Below are 18,587 nucleotides of genomic sequence, written 5' to 3' on the forward strand. Positions count from 1 at the left end.
ATATCTACAGGATCAGAACATCCAGGAGCTGTGCTCCCAGCAATCAGACACCACATGCCAAGGCACAGGAGGGTCTGCACAATCACCAAGGAACAACAGGGCTAAAACACCAATAGGACCAAAAGTTGCCTGCACAGGTAAACATGCCTTTAGGCAGCCCCAAACAGCTAACACTAGGATGAGATGGGTGGTATATCCCAATTCCAGGGGAAACATAAGGAGATACACGTCTAGAACTCAAGCAATATAGCTCATGATTTCTCCCCACCCTGGAAAAGATTATGAAGTTCTCCTTGGACTCTCCTGAGCGACGCAGATCGGGGGCTCAGCTCTCACCATGGTGCATCTGCTGCACAAACCTGGAGCCCAGAAACACAGTTCACCCAGGCTCTGCTTCTTAGTTACAGACAGACAAAGGGAACTGGAACCATACCCAACAGATGCTTTCTGAATTCAAACGCATCTTCAGTAGCAAACAGGGTCTTTGGGAACCGAATGAATATTTTGGTCCTGAAAAAGAGACCATGAACAGCTTATTCACAGTGAGCCATGGTTTCAGCTGCCCTAATTCATGGATTCTGACATTCACAGGTTGAAGGTGACATGAGAGAGCCCTGCCCTGCCCCACGCCCTGGCAAGGAGGACATGGCTGTGGTTCAGGAGTGGTTACAGAGGACAGTTAAGAAAAGAACCCAAGCCAAAGACGGGCAAGTTGCCTGTGGCCAAGCAAGCAGGGAGACATGGAGCTGAAGCAAGGCAGCCCACCTCCCCTAATCCAGAGGTGGAAGAAACTCAGCTGTACTCGAGCTTCCATGGAAACAGGAAGGGGAAAATATAGAGGAAATTTATGCATCCAGGCTTTTCATCTGTCTCCTTGCTCCTGTGCACGCTATACCTTTGGGGTGAGGTTACTTTAGGCTGTTTTAACTAAATCACAAATCAGAATCCATCAGGTTTGCAGACCCAGGCAGGTCCACCCAGTTCACATGGTCACGCAAGAGCCCAGCTAAAGGGATCAGTTCCCACCACCAGGTCTTGCAGCTCTCTGGGAAGGGCAGTCACAGACAGAAGATCAAATATGGCAAGCACCATGCAGCTGACCAGCAGAGATCACAGCCAGAGAAAGGAAATTTACCTTCCTAATTTGTATTCCTCAGGCTTGTAACCAATGTGCTTGATGAGCCTCTCCACACCCTCAGCTGCTGGGCCATGCCAATGTGGCCAAGTAGCTGGACAGAGGGATTTATACCTGAAAGATCAGCAAGACATCAAAACAAATGACTTGACATTTCAGGAACTCCCTTCCTGAAGCTCTCCCCTCAAGATTCCTACTGCTTTATTCAAGGCAGAAGATGCCAAAGCAGATCAAAGTGCATACAGACAAAAAAAACCACCTGTCTGCTGACACCTCGTATCACCAGGACTTGATATTTAAGCAAACCTTGCTCTGAAGCCCTCATGAGAGGGCAGGTTCACCTGGCTGATGGCAGAACAGCTCTGCTCACCTTTGCAAGAAGAGCTCATACTTCCGCCGATACGCGAAGCCGGCTCGTCTCACCCGCAAGTGCTCCATCAGTCCCAGGTACTTCACCTGATGTCGGATCAGATAATCATCAAACTTCCCTGTAGTAAGGACATACGTAGTCACTGGAAAACACTGGCTGTGGAAGCTCAACTCACTTGTTCATGTATAAGGAAGGGATCAAATCCAGTTACCCAAGGTGATGACTTTGCTGCTAGCTTGGGACAGATAAAGAAGGGATCAAATCCTGTTACCCAAGGTGATGACTTTGCTGCTAGCTTAACCAAGAAATATATATGTATTTAATCTATGTATAATGTGTATATATATAAAATATATGTATTTTATCTGCTGTACCTAGCTACAAGCTAAAATCTCCCTCCTTTATCCCAGCTGTGCCTTCAGCCCAATGTCTTACCAGGCTCCTTGTTCTCATTCGGTTTAATGCATCGGACATAAGAAGGCTCCTTGGACATCAGGATGTCTATGAGGCTCATCAGACTGTTTTTGAACTGGGTTGCAACCTAAGACATAATTGAAAGAAGTTTCTTGCCTTTGGAACTCAAGCACTGCAGTAATTGAAGTCAACTTGTTCCCTGCACCCATCTTAAAACTAAGATGTTAAGTAAAAGGCTGACATATGCAGTAGTAGCACAAAACTATTGAAGCACAGTTAAATCATAAGTTACCTGGACATTGTGCTTAGCAGGAATATTTGAACCCCTGCCATGCAGCTGGACACGCAAGGCAGCCCTTCAGAAGCTAACTGCTATTGGATGCTGGGCACAAGGCTTGTTTTAGAAGAATGCATTAATAATAACATTAAGTTATGTCAGATCGGTAGCTGCTGCCTCAGCGACATCCCTGTTCAACCACCAGGATGCCAGCAGGGGTGTAACACCAGCAAAAGAAAAAATAAACCACTGAATTTAGGACCAAGGATGCAATCGGTGGTTAAATCAAGACTTGGGAAGTTGAGTTTATATATTCAGACTAAAGATGAAACTCACAGTCTCTGGTCTCCTCCTGTTGTCGAGCTCTGACAGTAAAAAGCAGTCTCTAATGATGGCATTTTTAGAGTTGCACAGCACCTGAAACAGGGTAAAGGAAAAGCTGCCTTATTTAGCAGGCAGCTATTCCTACTGTCAGGCTTCTAAGCTCAAGCAGCACAGCTGTAAGGACATGCATGGAGGTGCCTAAAGAACATTGCTCAGGAGAAATACATGTTGTTTGCTACAGAGATTAAATACACCTGCAAACATCACTACTTCAAGCAAGGTAACTTAGGAGCCTTTTTTCTGTTCTTACCTCTTTCAGGTTTCTGTACAGGAGATCATTATTCTTCTCCAGAAATCCTGAAGAAAAATAAAACAACATCCCAAGGTTTAATTCCTTTTGAAAGCTACACGCTTTAACACAAAAGCTGGAAATTTATATCCTCAATTTATATCCGCTGCACTCATGTTTAAGATTTTAGCACCTTCAGAGAGCAAATATTTTGTATTTCATCTTCACACCAAGCTATTAACTACCACATTGGCTCAAAAGCTCAGGTAACTTCTAGGCTGGTACTTTGTTCACACTCACCAACAGCACAGTAAGTGACTTCTCCTGCGTAGTGGAGGAGGCGGAAATCCACCCAGTCAATCGATTTCCGTGTCTTCTGGTCTGCCAGCTTGCGACTGCGGGGGGGAAAAAAAGAACCCAACAAGAGAAAAAGCAGCAAATTGGCTTCCTTAGCTTATCAAAAGTCACCTGCACAAAAAGCAGCCATAAGAGAGCTGGGAGTCTATTTAATGTTTGTTCTATCAACATGGCTCTGACTACGCAGTTATGGCCTATAATTGAATTATCATCTATCTGTCCATTGGGAACAGCTAACAGCAAAATTCCCTGTCAGCTGAAAAAGCTGAAAAGAGTCAGTTACCACAAACTCCTCAAAATATCTGTGACCCATCCCCACCACTTGGCAACGACCACCCTTTCCAGAACTGTTAAGATTTCCTCATATAACATTAATTTAAACACATTCTCGCTGCCTACATGAGAAAAAGATCACCAGCTTCCTCAATTTTGAAGTGAAAATGGGGTGGGGAGGGAAGGGAAGGATTGTTGGAGATATTTTGGCTTAGAACAAGAACCCAAATACAAAGGAGAAATCAAAATTTTCAAGAATAGCAGGAAAAATTTAGAAAGCATAGACTCCTGGGGGGGAAAAAAAAGGAAAAGAAAAAAAATAAAAGAGCAACTTAACAGTTTAAGTTTCAGCTTTGTAAGCAGTCACTAACAGCAGAGTTGTGTGTCACAACAGCACATTAGTACATCAAAATTTCCTTCCAAGAGCATCGCCAAGTACAGATCCCATTTAAGTAGCTCTAGCACTTCTATTTAAAGCTTTTAATCAGGCAGAACAGTATTAAGGCACATTGTGGTGACAAGGAAGTTGGCTACAAATTTTCCACTTGGCTGTGATGAACTTCAGAGCTGTAGGAAGGGTGACAATTCAGCAGCGTGACTCAGAATTGATGGCTTGTCAAAGCCCTTCAGCAGGCGTCTGCTGGGAACTGCCAGAACAGCCCAGCACCAACGTGTTCATCTACCACCAAAACCACATCCAAAAATACCACAAATTGAGTATGAACCAAAACACCACTCATCTGGGAGATACGAGCAGGACCATGCTTCTTTCCTCTTCCTACCTAAAGCTCTCACATACCCAGATAGACTCTTGAAAAACGTTTATGTGCCCCCCACAGCCTGGGGCATTAGACTCCTCTTCACAGTATCTTCTGCTTCCCCTGGAGTCAGTGGGGGACAAAGCCACCCATGGCCAAAGCCATCTAATCTTTAGTCCCCAATTTTAATATGGAATGAAATCAGACTCAAAGATCAGCATCACCCTAGTAAAGAGACAGGAATCCCCACACCACCACCTCCCCAATATCCTAGAACATACTCCACCAGTGTAGCACATTTCAACGTTAGACACTGGCTGGGGCTGCTTGATTTTCTTTGGTGTACAGCAAAAATTGTTCCCTCCCCAATGCTCTGTTATGGGTAAACTGGCTGGGCTGCTTGATTTTCTTTGGTGTAAAGCAAAAAATGTTCCCTCCCCAATGCTCTGTTATGGGTAAGAGATGGGAAGAGTCTCGTCTGCAGTAGGATACAGAGCGTAAATGCATACGTCACGAAGTGGGCATGATCTCCTACTTTCTCTTCCAGCTTTTCCAAGAAGCTCAGATCAGTTGCTTCCCCAGGTCGTAAGCATTCTTCATCCTGGAACAGCAGGCACTCCATCAAATGCTGCTCTGAACAGACTACAAACTTCATTATGCAAAACCAAAGAGCTTGGATACAATTTGAGGCGAGGTCTGGTTTATACAGGCAATTTCCCAGTTAAATTTAAAGCTTCGATTATCTGTTTTCAGTAGAAGTATCAAGATAAATCCAGTCAGATCTGCCTTTTTCTTCCAAACTGTCTATTATTTTTATTATTTGTAGTTCACTTAAACAAAAACAATGAGAAAGATGACATCATTAGACACCAAAATTCAGGAGGATCTGCAGGACTCTCGGTCTGGATGAATCACAGAGTTGGAGGGGGGAGACAAGCTTAAAGATTACCCTTTTTTGACCCAAAAAACACAACAAGCCCCGCTTGAAAGAGCAACCCATTGCAATGTGAAGCTAATGCTGAGCTTCAGCAGCACCTTCTCTGGATTACGATGTACTAATTTCTGTCTCCTGTAACGAAGTGATGAAAATTCTTGGCTTTGTGGACATGTCAGAGTAGTGGCATGGAACAACGCAACTTCAAGTGTGGCTACAGATCTCTACAGGAAGATTACTAGATTTCTTACTAATTAGAGTTTGCATTCAAGAAAGTATCATTGTGGTAGCTTGAGTGCTCAAACTTCTCCCCACTTTTCAAAGCAAGAAGCGTTACACACCATTGCAGAACAAGCTCCTTGCTCAAAGCTCTGGAAAGAGCTGCCTTCAGCCTCTCCCATTTCTCCTGCCATCCCTTTGAAGGCACAACTTCAGATCGGTATTTTAGAAGCAGTAACAACTAAAGGGCAAGGAAACAAGAGGAAGACCAGGAGGAGGTAGGCAGCTCTTAGGTTTCCTCTCCTATCTGAGCCCCTTTGAAGTGTCAGAGATTAAAACAAGAAAGTCATGTAAGCAGATAGATGGGATGAATTGTCCTCTTTCATCTTTACAAGAGCCTGGAGGTCTCTTGTAAGGCTTCAGGTGGCCATGAAGAAGTACTCCTGGTGTTCTGCAGTCTCCCTAACAATACTCAGAAGAAAGCTGGGTCCCATTCCTGTTGCTGACTAAAGCCAGCCAGGTTGCTGCAGGTACCTTCCTTCTATCTCTCCATGTCTCCAGGCAAAAAGTAGAGAGAATAGCCTAGGTCTGCCTTCTCAAGCACTCAGAGTCTCTGTAGAAGCAGCACAACTCCTTTAAAACCCACAGCTCTTTAGCAAGCAGATCCTCTAATCTTCAATCTTCTGGACCTTGTTTACAATATCTATTTGTTTACATTCTGAATAATGCAGACCCTTCACATAATTAGAGGAAAAAATACAATTATGGACCATTAGAGTAGGGAACAGGCAGGCATTTTAATTTAAGTAGCACAAACTCTTACCAGAATGGAGATTATTCCTTTATGCTTCTGCTCAACCAGGTCGCAAATGATCTTGTTGTTAAAATAAGGAATTGGTTCCCACTGGAAATAAAGGAAAATAAAAGGATGAATAGTTTTAGAGGAAGATCTTTGCCTTGAAGTTTTTAAGTTGTTTGGAGCCAGATTCCAATCCCAGTAAAGATCAGTGTTGTGACCTTATCAATTCAAACTGAAGAAGAAAAAAACAGGATGCCATCTTCATTGATGATCAAAAGCATCCAGTGTAATGGCAGTTCAAAGAAAAAAGGGAGGGGGAACATAATAAATTACCTCTATTCCTTCCAGTTCATACTCCTCCTGCTCTGCTTTCAAGGTCATCTCAATCAACAGCTGCTGGAGCTTCTCATTGCAGTAATTAATGCAGAACTGCTCAAAGCTTCAGAGTGGTTAAATGAGGATTAGTTTTTCATTTATTGCATGGATAGTTTTACCACTGTTACAGTTTACCACTACAGTTTTCCAGCCAGACAGCCCACTTTGATCCAGATCAAAGCCACCCATTCCTCCCACACTGTTGTGCCAGTGGCTCAAATCCAGGCAGGCAGCCCAAGCTGGAGCTTTCTCCAGGGGCTTTCCCTAGCCCAGTGCCCTCAGATTTGGCAGCCACCTGTAGCTTGCCTTGCTGGGATGAGACCACACTCCAGAAGCCACATAAGACTTCAGCACATGGCCCCACCAGCACAAGGACAGATCACCCCAAGCCTCAGGAACAGCCCTTACCTGTTTGTGTCCAGCACTTCAAACCCATAGATATCCAGCAGGCCGATAACTGTTTTCCGAGTTGAATCCTGTTAAAGATATTATTGCTCTGTAATTGCTGCTTCAGCTCATGCTTCTCCCCTGCATGTTTCATGTTGCATCCTTCACCTAAATGTTAAGCTTTCCCTTCGACAGCTTTGTATCACATGCCAATGGAGCAGCCACTTTAAGGCAGGCAATGAACTGCTAAAACTCTTAAACACACCACCTTCCATACCCAACTAAAGCATTTTCCAGCTCAATGCTGCAGCATTCCCCTACACCAGTTATCAAGCAACCAAGATATTTGGTGGTGAGTGCTGTAGGACCTTCCCCAGAGAAACTGCTCAGCATGTCAGGAGCACTCAGTGTCTGGGAAGATACCAGACAAGAAACCAACCTTGTTGGCTAGAGAGCCGTTAATTTTGTTGACCAGCCAAGTGAAAGTTCGTCCATAAATCGCCTTTGCTACTGCATCCCGAGCGTAGAATGCCAGATCCACATTCAGAGGGCTCAGGACCTAAAAATAAAGATATGCCAGAGATGATAAACACCACAGCTGGTCAAATTCCTGCAAAGCCAATTCACACCTGTGGTTGGAGAATGAGCCATGTTCTCTTATACCACAGCCCAGCTCTCAGCCTACCTAACTGTAGCTGCCTACAACTTTATTTACCATCAGTGTCACCTCAGGCTGGTGTACGGCCACAAGCCAGCAGGATTGTGATACTACGTTTTGGAGAGGACTAATTTAGACAAGCGGGGAAAGTATTCTGACTTCCTTTTAGTTTTATTATTAAACTTGGTACAAAGTGCTCAAAGAATGTTTTTTCCCAGTGCTTTCCTCTGTTTGTGCAGCCAGTTTTCCAGGAAGCACCCCAGGGATGGCACAGAAGGAAGCTGTTTGGCTCAAACACAGGGCTGCCTGCAAGTCCCTCTTCCTAGCTTTCTTAATAGATACTACTTCGTTCAGCAGTAAGCCTCTAATATGGGGAATAAGTTTTAATTTAACATCTTAGGCTAGAAGAGAAAGGTGATATGGAGGAGAGTGTGATCTGGTTTTACTGTAACACTGCAAAGAACAGAGCTTCTCATCAGTCAGCACTGGCTGGGGTGGCTCCCAGCTGCCTGGGGTCCCAGAGAGCTACTGGGTACCTCTTCAGATCTGGCTTCGATCTTCCGATGGGTGAGAGCTTCCTGCAGAATGGACAAGTGCACACCCAGTAGCTGCAGAGAAGGAAATACTTGGACTCAGAGCGTGGCCAGCAGGAGACTGTTTAAATAAGCAGCATCGTGTGATCAGTAGGGTATAACCCCCCCAGTCCCTTCCCAGTTACACTCATCTTTGAGCAACAATAAGTAAGGAAGTTTCAGAGAGATGTGCTAGAGAGAAAAGGGGCCCTACAGCTCCAGACAGGTTATCACGAGCTGGGTATTTACAGAGCAATCATTCTGCTTTTAGGAACAGACATGTCTGCCCTTAAACGCCCACAGAAACGTCAAGGCTTTCTTAATAGCACCTGTAATACTGACATTATCTCAGAAAAGTTACCTTTGAAATCCATTTGATCTGTGTGCCATCACGAATGATGGCATGCCCATTGCTATCTTCTTCAAACTGGATGTTCCCAAGGTGCAGGACGCTAGCAACAATTCCAAAGAGATTCTAATAACAAGAGACACACCATTAGAAAACAGGTTGCCACAGCTCCATGAGATGGTCCTAATCTTTCCTACGCGTGCTAATAAACAGAACGTTGGCTTGGCCAAAGGTGGCGAGTTGGACAACCTGTTTCAGGGACATGCTGCCACCAGTTGCCATCATGCTGTGCCAAGTGATAGAGCTCTTCGCCCACCCACTTCTCCCTCAGTCCCCCCAAAATGATGTCCTAAGACGGTCACGGACGATCTGCAGCTGCTCCGTAGTGGGACAGGTTACAGCGTAATACTGCAAGATCTTCTTGGATGCTTCTGTCTTCCCAGCTCCACTCTCCCCAGAGATGAGGATGAAGTGGTTGTTGTACTCACTGCACATCACCCGGTAGGCGTTGTCAGCTATGGCATATCTGAACAGGGACCACAAGAAGCATTCAGAGGAGAAGCATCCGTTAGAAATGGCAACAGGGACAGAGTATCAAATCAATTTCAGAATTCCTTACTCCTCATCTGACATGACAAGTATTGGACACGATGGGAAGGCACAGCTCAAAACATGAGACTGACTCAAGGTCTCATGGAAAAACACCCAGTCTGTATTTGAGGGACAGATGGGGCTTGTTCCTTTCCCCCACTGTAGGATTTATACAGGCTGTGTGTGATGAATCAAGACGTGTCTTGACTGTACCAGAGGGACCAGGATCATCGAATGGTTTGGTGACACTTGCTTAAGAGTGTTTACACTCTCACAGCAGCAGTGAGGATGGCAGCAGTAAGCTGTTCTGCACACACAGAACACAGGGAATACACAATTAATAAAGACCTGGTGAAAGGGACCTTTTTTCAACTCCAATGGCCTTGCTGTCACTGGATCATGTTGCCCCAAAGTTTGTTTCTGCCCCCACAACCATTATCAGCTGATTCAATAAGAGATATTATCCCTTATAAGCCACTTATGGGCATCCTTAGGCCATCACAGCTAGAACAGAGTTCTAGCAACAAAAGTAGAGTTCCTGCTACAAAAGCACCCAGGGTAGAACGATGTACGACAGCTTTGGGGCAAGTATGTTTGTGACCAACTTGCCTGTGAGTTTCACTATAACATGACACAGTGTGTTCTCTCAGCAGCTCAGCAGCACACTTCGTACGTGAGGAAAGCTGCATCTGCAATCCCTACCCTTCTAGGTGTAAGATACAGAGAGAGGGGGACAAGCTCTCACCGACCTGGATGAGATACGCGTACTTTTGGGGGTTGCGCTCCAGCCCCAGCCAGCAAAGAAGATCCTTGTCTCCACCCTCTAATAACTGGTAGAAAATATGGAAATTCCTTTCTCCGTGGTTTTGATGGACAACTCGGGATTTCTCAATCAGGTAGCTGAGGATGTGCCCTCCGACAGGAGCTCCCTGGCAGAACAAAGCAGTCAGATCAACACCCATAGATACAAACAACATCATTGTGAGGGCTGTTCCTCCACACCGAGGAACAAGGAGCAGTGTCAGGAGAAGCACGTTCACTTTTCTGCTGTTACTCATCTGCCATCTTGTGTTTAAGAGTTAGTATCTGACAACAGCACAAGCCTTATCTAAAGAGTTTGCTGTCCTTCTGGTGCAACTTGTGCTTTACAACAATCTATATTAGCTGTCTACTGAGCGCCAGCAATATTGCCAGTGATGTAGGAAGCTTTCAGGACGTGTAACTAGTAACTTTACTCACAAAATGCAACGCCTGTAAAAATAGGGTCAGAAAAGTGCAGTGTAAGCCTTAATAAATCCTGTGCTGCCTGGTAAGCATCCAAGAGGTTCACTGATACAAGTTGTTTTAACACCGGTCCATTAAGTTTGTTCTCACCTTAAAATCAAATTGGATATCCATGTATTTCCCAAATCTACTCGAGTTGTCATTACGCAGAGTTTTTGCGTTTCCAAAAGCCTATGGATAAAAGGATAGATTAAGTCACTTGCCATCTTACTGAGAACCTGACACCCGCGGTAGGACAAAATTCCAGTCACAAAGATTTGCTGCATCAGCTGAGTCCTCCTGCAGAATTTAATGGGATTAAAGAAATACAAACTAATGTATTTCCCTAGCTTTAATGTGGAATTCAGCTAAGCAAGCTGTTGTTCTTGCTTCTGTGACCCATAACTGAAGCCACAAGGAACTGCTGTATGGTGCACAGTTTCCTCACACTCCCAGGTTTCAGCTATTCCCCACTATAAAACCGAAGTTTAATTTCTAAATGATATTAAATGATGTTAAATCCCAAGCATTTTTTCAGAGGTTGTGCTGCCAAGACGCCAGATGTATATGATTTATGTTATGTATGCAGGCACAAAATCATGTAAAACAGGAGGCCATTCCTGGGTGCAGGTGTTTGGACTTGCATCGAAGGTGTGTGGAGTGAGGTCATCAACACCAGCTCTTTGGGAATTTGTACCTTTAATTAGTTCTTACCTCCAGAACAGGATTGGAAAGCAGCAGACGGTCACGGACGATCTGCAGCTGCTCCGTAGTGGGACAGGTTACAGCGTAATACTGCAAGATCTTCTTGGATGCTTCTGTCTTCCCAGCTCCACTCTCCCCAGAGATGAGGATGAAGTGGTTGTTGTACTCACTGCACATCACCCGGTAGGCGTTGTCAGCTATGGCATATCTGAACAGGGACCACAAGAAGCATTCAGAGGAGAAGCATCCGTTAGAAATGGCAACAGGGACAGAGTATCAAAGGCTTTTCAGAATTCCTTACTCCTCATCTGATATTGGACATGATGGGAAGGCACAGCTCAAAATGTGAGACTGACTCAAGGTCTCATGGAAAAACACCCAGTCTGAATTTGAGGGATGGATGTGGCTTGTTCCTTTTCCCCACTGTAGGATTTATACAGGCTGTGTGTATTCCTGGTGAATGCAGTTTATACACAGCAGGGAGACTCCCCCTTCCAGAGCAGAGGAGTCAGATTTGATTCCAGGGTAGTTCTCAAATTCTGCTGATAGAGACAAAGATAACCAATAGCAGAGCCTTCACCAATATGCCACTTAAGGAAAAAAAATAGAGAAAAAGGAAAACCTACTCAAATCTCCACCCAACAGCTTCTAACCACCAAAAAAAAAAAAAAAACCAGCAACTACGTTTTGGAGAGGACTAATTTAGACAAGCGGGGAAAGTATTCTGACTTCCTTTTAGTTTTATTATTAAACTTGGTACCAAGTGCTCAAAGAATGTTTTTTCCCAGTGCTTTCCTCTGTTTGTGCAGCCAGTTTTCCAGGAAGCACCCCAGGGATGGAACAGAAGGAAGCTGTTTGGCTCAAACATAGGGCTGCCTGCAAGTCCCTCTTCCTAGCTTTTTTAATAGATACTACCTCTTTCAGCAGTAAGTCTCTAATATGGGGAATAAGTTTTAATTTAACATTTTAGGCTAGAAGAGAAAGGTGATATGGAGGAGAGTGTGATCTGGTTTTACTGTAACACTGCAAAGAACAGAGCTTCTCATCAGTCACCACTGGCTGGGGTGGCTCCCAGCTGCCTGGGGTCCCAGAGAGCTACTGGGTACCTCTTCAGATCTGGCTTCGATCTTCCGATGGGTGAGAGCTTCCTGCAGAATGGACAAGTGCACACCCAGTAGCTGCAGAGAAGGAAATACTTGGACTCAGAGCGTGGCCAGCAGGAGACTGTTTAAATAAGCAGCATCGTGTGATCAGTAGGGTATAACCCCCCCAGTCCCTTCCCAGTTACACTCATCTTTGAGCAACAATAAGTAAGGAAGTTTCAGAGAGATGTGCTAGAGAGAAAAGGGGCCCTACAGCTCCAGACAGGTTATCACGAGCTGGGTATTTACAGAGCAATCATTCTGCTTTTAGGAACAGACATGTCTGCCCTTAAACGCCCACAGAAACGTCAAGGCTTTCTTAATAGCACCTGTAATACTGACATTATCTCAGAAAAGTTACCTTTGAAATCCATTTGATCTGTGTGCCATCACGAATGATGGCATGCCCATTGCTATCTTCTTCAAACTGGATGTTCCCAAGGTGCAGGACGCTAGCAACAATTCCAAAGAGATTCTAATAACAAGAGACACACCATTAGAAAACAGCTTCCCACAGCTCCATGAGATGGTCCTAATCTTTCCTACGCGTGCTAATAAACAGAACGTTGGCTCGGCCAAAGGTGGCAAGTTGGACAACCTGCTTCAGAGATGTGCTGCCACCAGTTGCCATCATGCTGTGCCAAGTGATAGAGCTCTTCGCCCACCCAACTTCTCCCTCAATCCCCCCAAAATGATGTCCTATCCCATCCTTAACACCTCTCCCAAGCAAGACTGCTTCCATCGCTTTTAAGGAGAGACAGCAGTGTGCTCCTCACTTCAGTTCCCTTTGGTAGGCTCAGTCCCTCTCCCACACATACCTCTGTATCTTTTTCAGTAAAGTCAATGATAGAAAAAGCTTTGCGGACTATTTTCCAGTCGTTTTTGTCATTAATAGAAAACACTTTGGCACATCGACCCTATACAGTAAAAGAAAGGTAAATTAGTACAATTAATTGGCAAAGCAATTTTATTATCAAACACAGCACCTGGGCATGCTACTTTCATTTCCAGTTTCCTCAGCCTGTATAGATGCAGTCTGCAACTAGTTAGCAAGTTTATTTCACCCCTGCTAATCCTCAAAGCGGCTCATTTGATCAGATCTTTCAGCTTATACTTAAATTGTCAGATAATTTAAAGTATTGAGCTTGGATAGTGATTACCATAAAATGGCTAAGTCTTGTGAAGAGTTTGAGCTTCCAGCCATCCTCCATTTTTATGGTAATATTATCTTCTGCCCCATCATTCTTCACTACCAAGGAAGAAAGAAAACTGAGTGCATTACCACAAAGTGAACTGTATAGTGCATAACCATATGTATGGACCTCTGTGTGAGGTCCATAAATCCTGAGAAACTCATTTTATACCAAATTCTGATACAGAGCCCTTAGAGAAGATGCCTTTATATGAAATGTAGCTTGCAGACAGTTACTACTGTGCTGTTTAGTAGCTCAGGCCACTCTTCTCAATGAATCAATACATGACTTGACTGTACCAGAGGGACCAGGATCATCAAATGGTTTGGTGACACTTGCTTAAGAGCGTTTACACTCTCACAGCAGCAGTGAGGATGGCAGCAGTAGGCTGCTCTGCACACACAGAACACAGGGAATACACAATTAATAAAGACCTGGTGAAAGGGACCTTTTTTCAGCTCCAATGGCCTCGCTGTCACAGGGTCATGTTGCCCCAAAGCTTGTTTCTGCCCCCACAACCATTATCAGCTGATTCAATAAGAGATATTATCCCTTATAAGCCACTTATGTGCATCCTTAGGCCATCACAGCTAGAACAGAGTTCTAGCAACAAAAGTAGAGTTCCTGCTACAAAAGCACCCAGGGTAGAACGATGTACGACAGCTTTGGGGCAAGTATGTTTGTGACCAACTTGCCTGTGAGTTTCACTATAACATGACACAGTGTGTTCTCTCAGCAGCTCAGCAGCACACTTCGTACGTGAGGAAAGCTGCATCTGCAATCCCTACCCTTCTAGGTGTAAGATACAGAGAGAGGGGGACAAGCTCTCACCGACCTGGATGAGATACGCGTACTTTTGGGGGTTGCGCTCCAGCCCCAGCCAGCAAAGAAGATCCTTGTCTCCACCCTCTAATAACTGGTAGAAAATATGGAAATTCCTTTCTCCGTGGTTTTGATGGACAACTCGGGATTTCTCAATCAGGTAGCTGAGGATGTGCCCTCCGACAGGAGCTCCCTGGCAGAACAAAGCAGTCAGATCAACACCCATAGATACAAACAACATCATTGTGAGGGCTGTTCCTCCACACCGAGGAACAAGGAGCAGTGTCAGGAGAAGCACGTTCACTTTTCTGCTGTTACTCATCTGCCATCTTGTGTTTAAGAGTTAGTATCTGACAACAGCACAAGCCTTATCTAAAGAGTTTGCTGTCCTTCTGGTGCAACTTGTGCTTTACAACAATCTATATTAGCTGTCTACTGAGCGCCAGCAATATTGCCAGTGATGTAGGAAGCTTTCAGGACGTGTAACTAGTAACTTTACTCACAAAATGCAACGCCTGTAAAAATAGGGTCAGAAAAGTGCAGTGTAAGCCTTAATAAATCCTGTGCTGCCTGGTAAGCATCCAAGAGGTTCACTGATACAAGTTGTTTTAACACCGGTCCATTAAGTTTGTTCTCACCTTAAAATCAAATTGGATATCCATGTATTTCCCAAATCTACTCGAGTTGTCATTACGCAGAGTTTTTGCGTTTCCAAAAGCCTATGGATAAAAGGATAGATTAAGTCACTTGCCATCTTACTGAGAACCTGACACCCGCGGTAGGACAAAATTCCAGTCACAAAGATTTGCTGCATCAGCTGAGTCCTCCTGCAGAATTTAATGGGATTAAAGAAATACAAACTAATGTATTTCCCTAGCTTTAATGTGGAATTCAGCTAAGCAAGCTGTTGTTCTTGCTTCTGTGACCCATAACTGAAGCCACAAGGAACTGCTGTATGGTGCACAGTTTCCTCACACTCCCAGGTTTCAGCTATTCCCCACTATAAAACCGAAGTTTAATTTCTAAATGATATTAAATGATGTTAAATCCCAAGCATTTTTTCAGAGGTTGTGCTGCCAAGACGCCAGATGTATATGATTTATGTTATGTATGCAGGCACAAAATCATGTAAAACAGGAGGCCATTCCTGGGTGCAGGTGTTTGGACTTGCATCGAAGGTGTGTGGAGTGAGGTCATCAACACCAGCTCTTTGGGAATTTGTACCTTTAATTAGTTCTTACCTCCAGAACAGGATTGGAAAGCAGCAGACGGTCACGGACGATCTGCAGCTGCTCCGTAGTGGGACAGGTTACAGCGTAATACTGCAAGATCTTCTTGGATGCTTCTGTCTTCCCAGCTCCACTCTCCCCAGAGATGAGGATGAAGTGGTTGTTGTACTCACTGCACATCACCCGGTAGGCGTTGTCAGCTATGGCATATCTGAACAGGGACCACAAGAAGCATTCAGAGGAGAAGCATCCGTTAGAAATGGCAACAGGGACAGAGTATCAAAGCAATTTCAGAATTCCTTACTCCTCATCTGACATGACAAGTATTGGACACGATGGGAAGGCACAGCTCAAAACATGAGACTGACTCAAGGTCTCATGGAAAAACACCCAGTCTGTATTTGAGGGACAGATGGGGCTTGTTCCTTTCCCCCACTGTAGGATTTATACAGGCTGTGTGTATTCCTGGTGAATACAATTTATACACAGCAGGGAGACTCCCCCTTCCAGAGCAGAGGAGTCAGATTTGATTCCAGGGTAGTTCTCAAATTCTGCTGATAGAGACAAAGATAACCAATAGCAGAGCCTTCACCAATATGCCACTTAAGGAAAAAAAATAGAGAAAAAGGAAAACCTACTCAAATCTCCACCCAACAGCTTCTAACCACCAAAAAAAAAAAAAAATCCAGCTCAGAGTTCAGAAACTCAGGTTTCTTCCCCTCCCGGGAAGTCCAAGTGGAAGCTGTGCATGAGCACTCTACTAGCCCTGTGGTAGCCTGCAGTGACACAGGGCCTCAGAGGACAAAGGAAGATGATCAGAGTGTTTTGAACAACCAAAGGAAGAGATGTTGAGTGGCACATGGACACAGTCAAGCAGTGGTCTGACCAGACCATGTGTAATGAGAACACTCTGAGCAATAGCCTGGACAGTTATCTTCAAGATAACTCTTCCCCTACAGTTTCCCCAACACCAACTTCTGCAACCCTTTTGTTCCTCTTTTATTCTCACAGTCAGGTAGAAGCCAGAGACAAATACATCCTTACCTACAGGAAGATAATATCAGCATTCACCAGACCTAGTGACTGTGGATACACATCCCAGCATTACAGAGAAAACCCGATTTATTGATATAAACTGAAATCCTAAGGGTTCTACTTACAGATGAGGTGGCAGTTCAAAAAAGTTTACCCCTCGATAAAGCTGCATCTGTGTGACTGTGTAGATATCCAGCTCTTTGTAAGGGTTGACAGATACAAGAAGAGTGCCAATATATGTCTGCAGGGAGAAAAAGTGCATACAGGTGGGAAACCTGTTCCATCACTACAATGACAGCTTCCAAAAGAGGAGTCAAGAATATTATGCAAGAACAACTGGAAAAGATGGTACAGAACTTGTTATGAGAGAAGGGGGGGAAAAAAAAAAAGCAAACCAAACAAACTCCACAGGTGCCACTACTTTGAAGACAACACCAAACTTCTTGCAAAATCTACTCAGTTAAGAGTGGAGTTGAACAAAAAACGTCAAGCTTAGAACCTTACTTGTTACATACAAGGCTCTGATATCTCATGATGTTTATGGATTTTTTTTTTTCCTACTTAAAGTTAACATAATAATGCATTTGCTATCCCAACTCTGTTCCACAAAAATCTTTGGAAACGACCAGTAACTGTTGTTGTGAAGGAAAGGCAAGTAGGACAGCTATTCCATAGACAGCTGTTCAACAGAGGAAACTCCTTCTTGACTGTGAACGGTGATCAAATAACACATTTTTGGACATTTTCCCTTATTTGTAAGCATTTTCAGCACATCAAAATGTCCTGTTCTACCTTCTTTTAAATTCTTTTCATTTATGTTATACAAACATGAGTCCTCATTTGACAAAGGACATGTTTAGATACCACTGGTCACTGCTGTAAGACAAGGTATAACCTTGGGACTGCTGAAAAAATGGTACCCAGCACTTCCCAGACAAGCCAGACACCATGTTCACCACTGCCTTGCCTTCAGAGGCCACAGGCCACATGAATCCACGTGACCAGCACTTACATAGATGAGGTTCTCCTGGTACCGCTTGCGGAGATTGTTCATGAAAGCAGTCTCACTGGTGTGGGAGTCCAGAAGCACAAAGTCCTGCACCCCAACTCTGTCCCGGGCTATCAGAGCCCCTTCCATGATCACGTCAGTGTTATCTTCCACTTCTTCTTTCTGCAACACAAAGGTTGTAGGATACAGCATTAGGAGAGAGCAGATAGGGACCCTAAGGGTTGGGTAAGTCCTTCCCCATACTCCAGGGCCAAATCAACCTTGCAGAGGTAACACCAAGAGGTTATTATCCAAGCTGTTATTACCACCTTCCCCAACGATGGCAATTTCATACCCTGCAAGTTTGCACTCCAACCTCTTTACAGTCAAGAGACCTGATCACAGCAGTGAGTCTCAGAGAAGAACCAAAGTTTCCAGCAGCCCTCACTAACATAACAGTTGTTTGAGACAAACCTAGCTCTGAAGATGCAGTTATGATCTGGGACACTTCACTAACTCAGTCTCGACAAAGTAGTTGCAAGCACAAAGCTGGAAGTTAATGGTGGAAAATACCAGACAAATCATTAGTTTCTACACCACCTGCAATTACTTTACACAGATATAGCCACCAAAAATAGAGAATCTCTGGAAGAGGCTGCATTGGACTTGACCTTTAGGGGAAAAAAGATTAATACTACTCTGCACAAAACGGCTTCATTATCCCTAGTGCCTTCCACAAGCAGATCAAAGCCAACTTTCAGAGTTGGGCAGCAGATGTCTCCACACGCCAGCGAGAGACCCGAGCCGGGAGCAGCGAGGCCACCAAGTTGATAAAACTGATCAAACAGCAATTTGGACAAAGAGTCAAACCTTTACCAGCACACACCTCATCCTTCTCAAAAGGCTGATTCAAAAGGGATGTCAATGACAAAATGTAACTCTTTTACACATGAAGCTTCCGATTCTTTATCACAGAAGTTGACTTTGTACTGAAAATACTCACTACTGAGGATCAAGTTCTTGTTTCCCAGGCTATAAGAATAAATTGTATGCTTTTTTATTTAATTAAATCAAGCTGATAATTTAATGCTAGCCAACAGACAAACAGGATATTCTGTATTCTGCACTA

General features: G+C 44.2%; 1 protein-coding gene across 1 annotated transcript in view; it reads right to left on the reverse strand.

Moving 5' to 3' along the window:
* Nucleotides 1–17,641, reverse strand: part of LOC106886798 (unconventional myosin-Ih-like) — a 30,376-nt gene extending 12,735 nt beyond the window's left edge. The window contains exons 1-20 of the mRNA XM_014940016.1: nt 17,483–17,641; nt 16,596–16,711; nt 15,448–15,646; nt 14,845–14,925; nt 14,220–14,399; nt 13,010–13,108; nt 12,553–12,666; nt 12,156–12,227; nt 7,351–7,470; nt 6,933–7,000; nt 6,483–6,588; nt 6,174–6,254; nt 4,707–4,798; nt 3,110–3,204; nt 2,831–2,877; nt 2,533–2,613; nt 1,941–2,046; nt 1,506–1,623; nt 1,136–1,249; nt 439–510 (exon numbers count right to left, since the gene is read on the reverse strand). Of these exons, the coding sequence (XP_014795502.1) occupies nt 439–510; nt 1,136–1,249; nt 1,506–1,623; nt 1,941–2,046; nt 2,533–2,613; nt 2,831–2,877; nt 3,110–3,204; nt 4,707–4,798; nt 6,174–6,254; nt 6,483–6,588; nt 6,933–7,000; nt 7,351–7,470; nt 12,156–12,227; nt 12,553–12,666; nt 13,010–13,108; nt 14,220–14,399; nt 14,845–14,925; nt 15,448–15,646; nt 16,596–16,711; nt 17,483–17,608 (2,087 nt within the window). The 5' untranslated portion in view covers nt 17,609–17,641. The remainder of the gene's footprint in view (nt 1–438; nt 511–1,135; nt 1,250–1,505; nt 1,624–1,940; nt 2,047–2,532; nt 2,614–2,830; nt 2,878–3,109; nt 3,205–4,706; nt 4,799–6,173; nt 6,255–6,482; nt 6,589–6,932; nt 7,001–7,350; nt 7,471–12,155; nt 12,228–12,552; nt 12,667–13,009; nt 13,109–14,219; nt 14,400–14,844; nt 14,926–15,447; nt 15,647–16,595; nt 16,712–17,482) is intronic.
* Between the last annotated feature and the right edge of the window lie 946 nt (nt 17,642–18,587).

The sequence above is a fragment of the Calidris pugnax genome, unplaced genomic scaffold, assembly GCF_001431845.1.
Source record: "Calidris pugnax isolate Ruff unplaced genomic scaffold, ASM143184v1 scaffold106, whole genome shotgun sequence".
Classification (NCBI taxonomy): domain Eukaryota; kingdom Metazoa; phylum Chordata; class Aves; order Charadriiformes; family Scolopacidae; genus Calidris; species Calidris pugnax.